Here is a 14,020-nt window from a genome sequence, read left to right as displayed (position 1 = left end):
AACCAACGCTAACTGGAAAAAGCAGAGCCGATTGAAGACGAAGTGTCACATTGCTTCTACTAGCACTGCAGCCCCCTTTTTTTTTCTTTCTAGCAATCAGTGGTCACAAACCCGCCATTCCGACTTAGGTGGCATTTCCTAGAGATGTCTGTAATAAGACAACCCCTTTTATGCTTGATTTTCTGTGGTACCCTTTCAAGCTGGCATACACATTGCAAAAGAAACAGCCAATGCTATCTGAAATCTTTTTTTGGGTTGGGCGATCAAATGATCAGCTAAGTGCCATCCATTATTATGGAGTGTGTAGACCCACTTTTCAGTCTGAAATTGGGGTCTTAAACACAGGGGCACAGAAGATTAATAAAGTGCATGGCAGATATAGGTAGGTAAACGTAAAGATTATCTGGAACTTGACGTATATTTTAGACTTCTAGCCCACAGATTCTTGAAGACATGAAGTTAAAATAAGGACATCGATTCATAAAAACATTATTCCTGTAGGTAACCTTCACAATGAATGAGACAAGTTCAATTACATAAGAACAGATTTCCTGCTAAAAGCTCAGCTCAGAGGGATAGGAGGAGATACAAGTTGTGAGCAATTACAAGAATATTTATTTTGGGATTCCAAGAAGACTTCAGGACCAAGTAAGCAGTTTACATTGCAGCTGTGACTTTCTCCTCTCAAAAGGAGGGAGACTATTTTAAGACTGGCCATAAAATAGAAGTCAGAACTCAATGTGAACAATATTTATATTAAGTCGTTATTCCAGATTGTAGGAGGCAAAAACACCTTCACAAGGAGCCAACAATCCCAGAACTTTTGGATTTTTTACGTTTGACTGGTTTACACAGAAATACACCCGCAACAGAAAATCACCAAAACTATCTTATTGCTAAAAGAGGAGCTGTAAGCTCTTCTGACGTGCCTGTTTTAATAAATACTTGAGCCCCCCAAGAAACAATAGCGTCTTTTTTTCTAACTCTGTGGTGTGCTGTTCTTCTGTTACTCCTCCTGGAAATGTATAAACAAACTGACAATGTGGCGTTACAATTACTCTACTTAATAGGGTGTGTGCCCACATAATCGGATACTGTCATCACTTATTGCCCAGTAGTGTGTAGACATCCCATTACCAAAGAGAATGGTAACATCCAGTGATTAATTTATGGATACATTTCAAGGAGGAATAATAGAGGAACTGCATAACACAGAGTTCTAAGAAAAGATGTGCCAGAACAAGAGAGCTGAGAAGTCCTCAAAAATAAAAGCAACATGGTGAGTCTGGACTGCTGGGAATTATACACCTACCTGACGTTTTTACCCTGGTCTCTCAGCATCTTCACCAAGTCTGCAATGGGATATTGAGCTTTAGCAGCACAAAGACCGTAACCTGCAAACAACAATGAACAGGTGAATAAGCCATGGTGTTTTAGAACATAGGAACCTGTGATGCCTCTTATTGGCCTTCAAGAAAGGTTGGAGGACCTTTAAACCATGTATTTGGCAACCTCATGATATAGATCATTTACCCGGCCCGTTTTTTCTGGAGAGCCGAAGGGCGGGCGTGTTACCAATGAGCACTCTGCCCCAGTTTAATCCTTCCACCATATACGGAAATTGCGCCGCAAAACTCGGCAAAAAACGGCCGAAAATGCCTCCCATTGATTTCAATGGGAGGCGGTTTTCTCCCGCGAGCAGTAAAACCGGCTTGCAGGAGAAAGAAGGGGCATGCCCTATCTTCGCGCGGTTACGCCTCTGACCTCCCATTGACATCAATGGGAGGCAGAGAAAGCGTATTTCGCAGCGTTTTTTGCCCGTGGCCATTGAGCGCCGCGGGCGAAAAACTACGCGAAAATCGGCGTGCAGGCAGAGGAAAACCTGCTTCAAAATTCCAAAACTGAATTTTGAGGCAGAATTTCCTTCTGCAAAAAACTCAGTGTGAACCCGGCCTTATACATCTAGCCTTGGTGGGGTACAAATTGGTTATATGGAGATCACAATTTCCTACATAAATTAAAGGACACCATTCAGTAGATTGCAACCCATCGCCAAGGTTGACAACGTCGGATCCTACTGAACGAAAACTTCACACAGCTAGATCTCCTCACCTGGTGTAATGATGATGTTGCTTGCCTCTTTTATCAAGTCAACTGCGTTCTCTAGGTTGATTTCTGTATGGGTACCAGTGATCTCCATTGGCTTACCCCCAGCAGTAGACGAGGTTCCAAAGCCCCCGAGGATCACATTAGCAAGGGATCGGTTCATGGCCTAGTGAAATAAGATACAGAAGAGGTTTAAAGTGTGTGTGTGTGTGTGTGTGTGTGTGTGTGTGTGTGTGTGTGTGTGTGTGTGTGTGTGTGTGTGTGTGTGGTTTAAGACTTAACTGTATATATACACAAATTATTACCCATGACCATTGTGGTGCCTAGAATGAAGCGATCACTGATACACAGGTTGCACAAATGCTAATGTAACAATACGCGGATTCACAAGCTCGATCCATGAAAACTGAGGAACACAAGGATTGTGTTTAGTCTGTGACTGGCAGTCAGAATTGGTATGTAAGGTATGTAGAAGACGATTCTCTGACACTAGAGAGCGAAAAAAATAAGTCTCCAGTGGCATAAATGGGTATTAACGTGATTTTACTTTGATACAGTTCAAAAGGGGTGAGAGTAGACAAAACATTGCAGACACTAATCTCCCGAAAAATTATACTCAAAAATGTCCTGCACTACTACAAAGGGATGTTTCACAACTAAACCTTTCTACATGAAATAGGTTATTTCAAAACTAAAACTCAATAAATAGGACCCCTGAGCATTGCAGTGTACTTGGCAGAAAAGTACACGTCACAAGAATGCAGCTCAGAGTCACCATTGCAGCGGTCACAGATATCACATACAGAGCAATGCAGTTCAACAGGTCCGGCAGACCACATAAGGTCTCAATGACAACTAGTATCCTTCTAAAAGGGGTTCTCCTCAATGACAACCCCTTAACTAGGAGAGCCACCCAGACCACTGTCACACAATTTTGCAGGGGAATGTGTAGCCACTACAGGGAAAATCTTGGTCACACTCAGGGGGGGTGGTACCGTATGCCCTAACTTAAGGGATCTATTATGGGTCACTTTCTACTTTACAACGGTTTGATAGTCCAGGACATTGGAATCCAGCATACTCATGCAAGTTTAATCAAATGTTACCATATTGGGACAGTAATATTAACCCACTAAAAAGAATAGTCTTTTTCCAACTCAGAAATTCCTAAAGCGGGTTGCACGGTGGGAGTTCCTGGTAATGGCAGCCGTTCATGGCCACACGGAGGATTCAGCTCACTAATATTCAACGGTATGCTAGTATTTGTAAATCTGGCACACTATGTAGCAGTGCTTCCCGTCCATGCCGCCAGCTGTCTCCTTTATATGGGCCAATCACAGTGACATCACTATGGACACAGCCACTGCAGCATGAGGACGTGTCATCCCTATGGACAACACGTTCGGGTTCCTCTGTGGGGTCTCCCTGGCCTGAAAAGAACTGCTGGTCTAACTAAACAATTTTTCTTTATTTTTTTGGGATCCCTTTGTTTCTCTTTAACACTCTACCATTCGATCCCTGGATGACCCAGTTGCACGTGTGACCGCTACTGCTATAGGACTGCCCAAACATGAAGGTCCCCCACACCCCGATAAAAAGGCTAGACATCCATAATAACCCAATAGTGCACTTTTCTATGCATAGGCGCAAATCCTTATAAGCGGCACCGCACCACAAGATATTTGCGGATATGAATAGTTAATAAACTGACATCCATGTCACGATACCAAATTACTCTAAATGACATCATGTGCAAACATAATAAAAGAAAAAAGGTATCGCGTGCGCGGCAGGAGACGCGAGTAAATACGTGCCAGGCAATTCTAGCTCTGCACAGACACACACTGACTGTGGCCTCAGACTGACCTGGCAGATTATCTGCTTATACACATCTAATCACCATGTCTGCACCATCAGACACAAAAGTGCCAAACAGCACTGGAGTCCCCAGAGGAAGGTCTCCCCAGACACGCACAGCAAGGGCTAATACAACAAATATGCATCCAGCCTGCCATAAGAAATGTTCTCCAAAGAAGAATGCTGGAGCAATCAAAATATTTCGACTGTCACCTCCTCATCTGCAATAGATTATCTCCAGCAGATAATCCTGTACGCTGGGGCCGCTCGCCGAGGGAGATGGTTATGTAATGTCTGAACGCTGCCCCACTGTGGTGGGACAAGATAGCACAGAATGGAGAAGCAAAGACTTACAGAAAGTGACACAAGAAATCAAGTGAGGGCCAAATTAACAGTACATGCCATTTATTTGTATTTATTCTTTTAACGGGTTATTCCTATGTTGAATTAAAGTAATGACATATTGCTAGGAGAACTATGATTGGTGGGGGTCCCAGAGGTCGTACCCCCACCAATCAATGTGATAGCTTATCCATCACGGACCGTGATTGCGGGCACGGCCACGTGCAGGAGGCCTAAATCACTGCGATGGTCTCACGGAAAGATCTTTTTGGCCACCATTAGCAGTTATGACATCATTCTTTACGGTGAATTAGTATCTATGACATGTTTGTTGTGGTGGTCCAGGGTCTTACGGGATACGAGGGAGGGGCCGTAAATAGCGTGTAATCATAGCACGGGGGTACTGCACTTTGGCGCGGTGACGGGAAACAGAGGACATTGCTGCTGAACAGCCTATAATAATATTTTCTCAAGAACCATCTGATTTTGTAAATGTACATAAGCCGAGCAAACCGAAATACACGCCTTAATTATTTTGATTTTTACAAGACCTAGCAACTTCTCCGCACAAATCAAACGGTTTAGAAAAATTAGAAATAACTGCATAACCATTACATGACTCGGAGGTAAACAAATGTGTTATCTGTACGCTTTAAAGTAAACCAATTAAAGATGACACTGATTAAAAGCACACAATATAGAAGACAGCCCCAAATTTGATGCAGATCCCCTCAATTTCCTAATTTCCATGCTTCCCCTGCCCATCAAACCACTTCTGACATCAAAGCCCGCCGCTGCATTTAACCCCTTAGCCCTCGGCTGGGGGAATCATTAAAGGCTGCAGATTTACTGGATTCTCTAAGCCATTAAAGCTTGCATCAAGTCGCTTCTTTGAAATAATAATTTCTTTAGGAGCAGAGCAGTTTTTCTACTTTGTGTGGTTTACGAACAGGAAGAGCTGATTTTTACTTTAAGTTCTGAAGTCCTGGCTGCCTCGGGCCCCATCTAGCAACCTCACCGCTTCACAGGCTGTGGTGGTGACCCTATCATTAGAATGCTTTGGGCCCTAAAAACAAAATAGTGATCACAACTGAATACATTTATGACAGCATTGATCAAATAAAGATCACTTTACATATAGGTTCATCTGTGAAGAGAAAAATACTTAGAATTACATAAGGCAATTGCTAGATTGACCGTTCCATAAAAAAATAAATAAAGCATATAGCAAAACTACTTCTTAGAAATTCTATCGTTATTCCAAGGACCCATCCGCAGACACGGATAGTCTTAGGACAGCAGACGCCAGCTACACCATAGGCAAAACACACACGGCCATGAACTAGGATGTGTATCCTGCTGAAGAAAGCAAGAGGTATTCTCACTTACCTTCCACTGCTCATCACCAATTTCAATGATTGACAGATGGATTGGTAATATGACCCAAAAGTAATTTGAGTTCAGGTGTTGCCACACAAATTGCAAACCGGTGCATAAAATAAAGCACACCGCCATGCAATCTCCATAGACAAACATTAGTAGTAGTAGTATAGGTAATGCTGAGGAGCTAAGGGACTTTAACCCCTTCCCAACATTTGACGAATGTGTACATCGCACTCGGGCGGGGGGGGGGGGTTGTATGGAACACACGTGTCACCCGTATATTACAGCGGACACCTTGCACTAACAGCTGGGTCGGAGATTATTCGGATGACGGAAGTTAAACCGCTTAGACGCCGCGGAACATAAGCTACAACCTCCGTCACTCCTGATACGGGCTGGCGTTATGTCACGTGATGAACACTGTGCCGTATGAGTCCAACAGCATCTGCTGTGCGGACCAGAAGTCACAATCTCTATGCATTACTATGAGACTCACATGGAGCGTCTCATAGGAATGAATAGAGAAACTACCTTTCAGTTCACCCAGCAGACACTGAAAAACTCAGTCACATGATCTAAAGGCAGCCCGGGGTGGAGAAGATTGTTCGGCAATAAAGTACATGGTAAGAGGATTACTTTCCCTAGCTTTTACCAGGTGTACATTGCAAATATGGGCAAAGTCGCTATTAAACAGCAACATCTGAGAGGTTAAACTGCCAGGATCGAAGTTCTCTCGGATCCTGCCAGTTGTGGCAGGAACCCAGCTGTGTATAACAGCCATGCTCCAGCCGCTGATTGTGGGTACAGTGGCAGTACCCACAGATCATTATGATGTATATACCAGTCACAGAGCGGGAACTAGACATGACGGGATTAACAAGCCGTGCATGATCACATGACCAGGACAGATTTTTATCCCCTGAACTGAAGGTTCCCATACAAGGACAGCAAGCATAGATCTTAAAAACCTTCAAGAATACAAAGTATATTAGAGAATTATACAATAAGCTTAGTTTGCAGAAATTGAGCACCCCTTAAAAGGGTCCAATAAAACCCTCCTTTCCTTTAAAGCTCCACATTCTCTGCACTGAAGCAGTATGGCCATGGTAGGCGCATTAGAAGATTTTCCCCTGTACCGATTCCAGCCTAAGCATCACTAATATCTTTTTGTACTTGACCCATTTAAAGCTGCAGTGGCCTATGTTCGGCATATAGATCTCTAGTACTGACCTACTTCCCTGTGAAACGGGGATACATGTCTCAATGGGAAAGTGATGTAGGCCAATGGTTTACTACAGAGGACACTATGGATGCGTTTGCCATTTTCTACTAGAATATCTACGTGTGAACCATATGGAAGCAGTTACAATGATCCAATGTTGCTGGTACTTAACCCTGGTTAGACTGCAACATATCTGACCGGGCTACTCACGAACATGCTGGAGGGAATGCGGACATAGGGGTACATGATTTCATTTATGGATGTGTAAAGCTGTTGATCCATTTTGGAAGAGAATCTTTCGACATATATCTGACATGATGGGCATTGTTTTGGAACTTACTCCATCATTGGCTTTGTTGGATTTGCGTTTAAAGGAGATCCCTCGTGAGTTTAGGTGACAAATACGCCGTATATTTATTTCCAGCAGGTATAATAGCCAAAGCTTAAAAAACGGGATTAAAGTTATCAAAAGTCCTCAATAGAATATCTTTACAGTTTCAGTATGAACTGCACTGTGCTACCTCTACCAGGAGCAGAACAACTTGTCCACTTATGGACCAATTGGACTGATGTGTCGCATGTCCGCCTTCTCCACAAAGAATCAAATCAACTTAACATGAAGCCATGCATTTATCTCATATGCGTGTTTCAACTATTTGCTTACTGATTTATCTTGTCAAATGTATTGTGCATTGATGAAGTGCGGATTTCACCCACCACATGGTTATGATGGTTCTTTTTTTTTTATACACCGTATTTTTCGGACTAGAAGATGCAGTTTTTAGCAAGAATAAATCTTGCTATAAAGCTCCCTGCGTCTTATAGTCGTCAGTCATGGAATCTGGCAGCGCCGGGCCACAACCGCTTCTTACTTAACCCCTTCCACATCATGGTGCGGGATGATGTTTGGAGCTGAGCCCGCTCCATAGACTGCAGCTGTCAGCTGTGTTTTACAGCTGACACGCTGCTCACACGGCCAGGAACAGCAGTGGCCCTTTTCCCATTTTTCAACAAGCACAATGTAAAAATTTAAAAAAATAATATCGCTGCATCCGTAAAAGTCCGAAACTATTACAATATAGCATTATTTGACTTGCACTGTGAAAAAAAACCAAAAAAAAAACCAATTTAAAACCCCAGAATCCTTGTTTTTTGGTCACCATAGCACTAAAAAGAATGAAATAAAAAGTGATTAAAAAAAGTTTGTATGTACCAAAAAATGGTGCTAATAAAAACTACAGCTCGACCACCAAAAAAAACAAAAAACCCTCACACCGCTCAAACGATGGAAAAATATAAAAGTTATGGCTCTCAGAATGTGGTGAAATCCGAACAAATTATTTATTTTAACCAATCGTTTTTTCTTTGTAAAAGTAGTAAATTAGGAATTATTTTTCCTATTTTCTGTTGTCTAAAACCTGGGTGCGTCTTATAGTCCGAAAAATACGGTATATATGTGGTTTTCATAAAAAAAATTTTTTTATTTGTTATCTCAACATTTTTCATTGTTGTGGCAGTTACACTATTATATACATAAAGATTAGATATATTTGTATCGATGTGTAATTTTCACATCTTTCAATAAAAAAAAACCAATTGAACCACGTTTCACGCTGCGGCTATGACGGTCATTCAACAGCTTTTTAGTAAATGTTCCACACATAGTGACCGCAGCAGGATTCTCACTACTTGGCATTCGGAAAATCAAACTACTTTAGGACCTATTCGACATTTTACCTAAACTTTAAACGCTACTAGGGACAAGGATTGATGTGATTGGAGACATTATGTAAAGTGCTGCAGAATATGCTGACAAGGGATGGGAAATAAACACTGCACAGGGCGGATCGTGTGTTAAACGAACGTGAAAGGCCATACATACCCCAATGGATTGTTCTTGCACTTACCACACACATGATGTAAGACAGGATCGCTCCAGAGGAACCAATGAGAGCACCAACGATAGTCAGCAAGTTGTTGTTCAGCAGGAATCCTTCAGCACACAGAGCCCATCCAGAGTAACTGTTCAGTACTGTAATGACGACAGGCATGTCAGCACCCCCAATGGCAGCTGTGAGTGTGACACCCTGCAGCAAACATGACAAAAAACACATTAAACGGACGCCATGACAAGAAACTATGAAATGGTGATGGTAACAAACCACCACTTATGTGGAGACCCTTTCACACAATACAATCTTAAAATGCTATTTCTAAACAGGTAATCAAGGTTTCAGTAGCCATCCAGTGACTAAAAGGTCAACCAAGACCTGCTTTGTATACGAAGGTCAATCTACACATTTTAACTCCATGTAATTTCTAGGTCCTACATTTTGTGCTGATGGCATTCTTAATTTCATTTTTTTTTTTCTCCGGCATAGACAACAATTTAAAATAAATAAATTCCTGGCTGCTTGCAGTCACCACTCGGGAGAGCTCACTATTGATTCTGCCTACTGCAACTATAACTATTAGGAATAAGCATCCTCTGTACTGTAGAAAGATGCAGAACGTTCCACACTGGCATGTGCAGTCAGGTCCTCAAAAGAAAGTCATTGATTTGTATTTTTTTGAAAAGTACGGTTGCTAAAATGATAAAAAATATTCTGTGTAGCTTAGCCCTAAATCTCTAGGCCTAGCTGTTCCAATTTGATTACAGTTTGCCTTAACCTCCTAACAGTCGCATTAAAATTGGAAAAACCTTTTTGAAAATGTCACTTTATAGATTTTGGATTTATGGGTCTCAAGTAAATCTAGTTGGCGCATAACTCAGGTGCTTTAAATGCATTTTAACCCCTTCGTGAGACAACCAATTTTAGCCTTAAGGACCCCCTATTTTGTAAAAAAAATTGTGAGTGTTTATGGGGTTTACTGTGCGGTATAAATAACGTATTTATTTTATCCCTCTTATATTTTTTTTGCCATAATAAAACAAAATGTGTAGGCGGGTAAGAGGTTTTTGCTTTTTTTTCCTGTAAAATTACTTAGGTGCCTTAGGGTTTAAACAGCTGGGACATGTGCCATCTGAATCCATACAGCGACAGAAGAAGGATCACAGATCCCCCCCCCCCCCCCCCTCCTCTCCCTGCCAGCAAGTCCCCCTCTGCTGTTCATACAGAATAAAGAGCTACAAATACAGTATAAGCAGCTACCAATTTCACTTGCTCTATCTCAGATGGATCACATCTAGAGCTCAAATCCGGGCTTTGAACAAGACCAAAATCTAGAGCCTTTAGAGTTGCAGCTCCCTCTGCACTCACATTTCTCGAGCTGTGCTTGGACTAAAAACGGTAAGGTCCTTTTCCTGCAGCCGGGATAAACGGTTAGTTGGTTAAACCATGCCTGCCTTTTTCTAACTCTTTCCACAAAAAGGACGTGCCAAGCATCCTTGCCCTGTTCTACCTTCACTTCATTGGCAATTCTGCCTTTATGTGAAGTCCAAAGGTATTGGACACAGACTTGTTACTAATGCCTCATGCACACAACCGTGCCCGCAATCACGGCCCGCGATTGCGGGCACGGCTGGCCGCCGACTGACAGCCGCATTTTCGGGCCGTGCTCCCATACAAAGTATGGGAGCACAGCCCGCAAAATGCAAAAGAACGGACATGTTCCATAATTCCCGGAACATTTCCACGGCACGGACACCCTTCCGTAGTGCTACGGAAAGGTGTCCGCGTTCAATGAAAGTGAATGGGTCCTATTTTGCGGACCGCAGTTGCGGTCCGCAAAAACTGAGTTTTTTTTACGGTCGTGTGCATGGGGCCTAAGGATGAGTTGCTTGAGAACTCCATTAAATAAATTGTAGTCGTTAGCAGAGTATTGCTAGAAAACAGACTGTCAAACATGAGTCTTGACGTGCATTGGCAGAGTGTTAACAGCAGAGAACAGGAATAGCATTTTGGCAGCAGTGAGCCATGAATATCCCCATCTTAGGCTGTGGTACTAATCAGACTTTTCTAAACATAAAACGTAAGTCAGGAACCTCTTGCAATAAAACTATTTTTCCAAGAAATGTGATGACAGCTACAATCTTCACATGCTGGCGCCTGGAAGAAGAGCAATCAGTTCTGACCTACCATAACAGCGGAGAGCGCAGACACAGAGCCGAGGCATGTCAGGCCAGTTGTGTAACTTGGGTCCATCATATATGGGATCATAGTGCCAACACTGGCAGTGAGTAAACCAGCATTCAAAGCATGTCTTCCTGGCAGCAGCAGTGGAGCAGAGTTCAGGACACCTGGTTAAGAAACGAAGAAGCCGTGTTACCCGATAAATCCAGTTTGCAATAATGTTGAATATGTATACATATTTCTATCAAATTATCGAACGCTACACAATGCAGCAAAAGAATGGAAAAAAAAATGCAATATAAATAAGAAATTAAAAATATGGTATCTTGCAGACATTTCTAAAAGAGGGAATCCTTTCCATAACAGCTTACCTTACGTGTAAGATGGAAGGTCTCGGCACTCATTACAGTAGGAGCATTTAAAAAAGGTACTCTAAGTTTGTATAAAGTTAACGGAAGAAGTACATAAATTTCTCACAATACAGTTTCTTCAGCAATTTAGTCCCGGTAAGAAGAGCGAAGATACTAAGGCTGCAAACCTCAGTGTTTGTTTTAAGTGTTTCTTACAGATTCTTTACAGGTTTTTATCCCACTAAGATAAACCCCTTTACAAATGAGTATATAGCGAGATTCAACAGCACTCTCTGGCTATATATGTATACAGTCCAGGAAATAGAACGGTGGTGCAATGGCAATAGTCCATATAACTGAAGTAGGAAAACTCGGGGCATTCACCAATCCGTTAAAATAAACCTTTATGCCTTTAAGACATCAGCGTGGAAAACAAAGAATAGCAAAAAGGCGATGGCAGTTTTCGCACTTCATCCAGGCCAGGACATATGGTAGTCAAACAAGGGGACCTGTTTTCACCCTTTACTCAGATGACATGACTTGTATATTAGAACAATGGTGCTGACCGGTTCGAATATTCCAGACAGCTTTGACCAGTACGCTATAATCATAGCATATGAAGGTAGAATAAACTCCAATTTTTCAGAAGGCCGTCTAATAAATGCAGATGAACCAACTAATACTGACACACGCATAATGGAAAGGACCATGTGGTAAATTAACCAGCGCTCGGAAAAGCTTGCAGAGACAATGCAAGAACAGGCGGGCTCCGGAGGCATGAAAAGCAAAGATGTAAAAGTTAGCGTTTCCAAAGCTTTATTTGAGGTATAATTTGATTCTTAAATTACATCTGTACCGAACCATCACAATAATGTAATTTCTCCAAATCCCACATAGCTGAATAAGTAATTTGTTCATGGCTACAAGTTCTGGTTCCTTGAACATTCATTAGATCAATAGTTTAGAGACTCACAATTATACTAATACTAGGCTTGAAGCACAAGACTGTAGATGTACCTAGTGGGAGAATTAGCCAGTGAAGATGGCAAAAAGACAACTTTAGGTGCGTTACCTAACAAAGCGGATGGCAAAGCTTAAAAACGTGTGCATGAAGCTTTTATAGTCCCAAAAAGAGTAATGATACTAAAATGTGGTTATACATTGGGAAGCTTCTAGGAGACCCTAATGAACAATCTCCGAGCTGAATCTGACCACTGCCTAGTAGGTTGGGCATAGTTTCAGATGGTGCTTACTCGGCTGTCCACAGCAAATCAGTTTAATGGAGAGAAGAAAAAAAAATTTGCCCAGGGAACAATTAGGCTGGATTCACACGAGAATGTTCGGTCCGTAAAGGACGGAACGTATTTCGACCGCAAGTCCCGGACGAACACACTGCAGGGAGCCGGGCTCCTAGCATCATAGTTATGTACGACGCTTAGGAGTCCCTGCCTCGCTGCGGGACAACTGTCCGGTATTGTAATCATGTTTTCAGTACGGGACACTAGTTCCACGGAGAGGCAGGGACTCCGTACATAACTATGATGCTAGGAGCCCGGCTCCCTGCAGTGTGTTCGGTCCGGGACTTGCGGCCGAAATACGTTCCGTCCTTTACAGACCGATCATGCTCGTGTGAATCCAGCCCTACTGTTTTCATTGCACTTATAAAATATCAGCTATAATTTGCCCACTTGCCATCATGCAACGCCACAATATTTCAATATTAAGAATTTGACTTGGTGTCCTTACCCTTAGGCACCACCTCATGTGGTCAGCGGGAAAAAAATAAAAATAATAGGCAAGACACCGTGCAATCTTGCCCAAAACCATCCTGCCAACCTAGCGGATATCTCCTCCCTCTGCCTGCTGGCAGGCAGCCTGCACTTTGCTGCCGTCCTAAAGATAAATCCTGGCACACCTGACCCAGTCTTGTGGCCGCTGTGAATATCAGGCCCTGCTCTACAGACTTGGATAATGCTGACCTGTACTATATAGTTTCAGTACTTTTATATATGATCCAAAAAACATTTCAACATGGTTCAAAACTTAATATGCATATTCCAAACTAACACTCTACTTTAACGGAGTAATATGAACCAAACAGTCCGTAATATGAATATAAAATTTCGGAATACCTTGTGAAACGTACGTCGAGGCGGCTGGTTCTCTTTAACCAGGTCTCTGTAACCAGGTGTACCCCTATAACCCTGTATCTCTGTTTTAAATTTGTGCTTCATTTATTCCGTTCTTCTAAAAGCGTCACATCACTTTTTGTAAATTAATTAAACTTTTATTGGAATACACATTTATATTTATAAATTATTGCGGTACAGCACTTTTATCACATATTTATACAATATTTTAGGGGTTCGGTCCAGGCTATTACAGGTTACATCTTACATATTTTTACATCTGGCATACCGGTGTATAGAGTCTTATATTACTGCACTTGCATCAGCTTATTTTCATTGTGTCCTTTGTTTTTTTAATTCTTCACAATAAAAGTACATTTTATATTCATACTACTGACAGTTTGGTTCATATTACTCAGTTAAAGTAGAGTATATATATTTCAGTGCTGAAGTACTAGTATATACTAGTAGTATATAGAAACGGCTGCACTGATTCGATATTCTATACCAGGGGAGGGCAACCTATGGCACCGGTGCAACATCCGTCACATGGGGCAT

At 42.0% G+C, this 14,020-nt stretch overlaps 1 protein-coding gene across 2 annotated transcripts in view; it reads right to left on the bottom strand.

The window, feature by feature from the left end:
• The window catches only part of NNT (nicotinamide nucleotide transhydrogenase), a 122,757-nt gene that overhangs the window by 24,325 nt on the left and 84,412 nt on the right, over positions 1-14,020 (bottom strand). For both annotated transcript variants that reach the window (XM_075839676.1, XM_075839686.1), the window contains exons 16-19: positions 10,990-11,150; positions 8,818-8,997; positions 2,113-2,272; positions 1,313-1,394 (exon numbers count right to left, since the gene is read on the bottom strand). In XM_075839676.1, coding sequence (XP_075695791.1) covers positions 1,313-1,394; positions 2,113-2,272; positions 8,818-8,997; positions 10,990-11,150 — 583 coding nt within the window. The remainder of the gene's footprint in view (positions 1-1,312; positions 1,395-2,112; positions 2,273-8,817; positions 8,998-10,989; positions 11,151-14,020) is intronic.

The sequence above is a fragment of the Rhinoderma darwinii genome, chromosome 1 (genome assembly GCF_050947455.1).
Source record: "Rhinoderma darwinii isolate aRhiDar2 chromosome 1, aRhiDar2.hap1, whole genome shotgun sequence".
Lineage (NCBI taxonomy): Eukaryota > Metazoa > Chordata > Amphibia > Anura > Rhinodermatidae > Rhinoderma > Rhinoderma darwinii.
The sequence above is the reverse complement of the archived record's forward strand: the minus strand, read 5'-3'. Positions and strand labels throughout refer to the sequence as shown.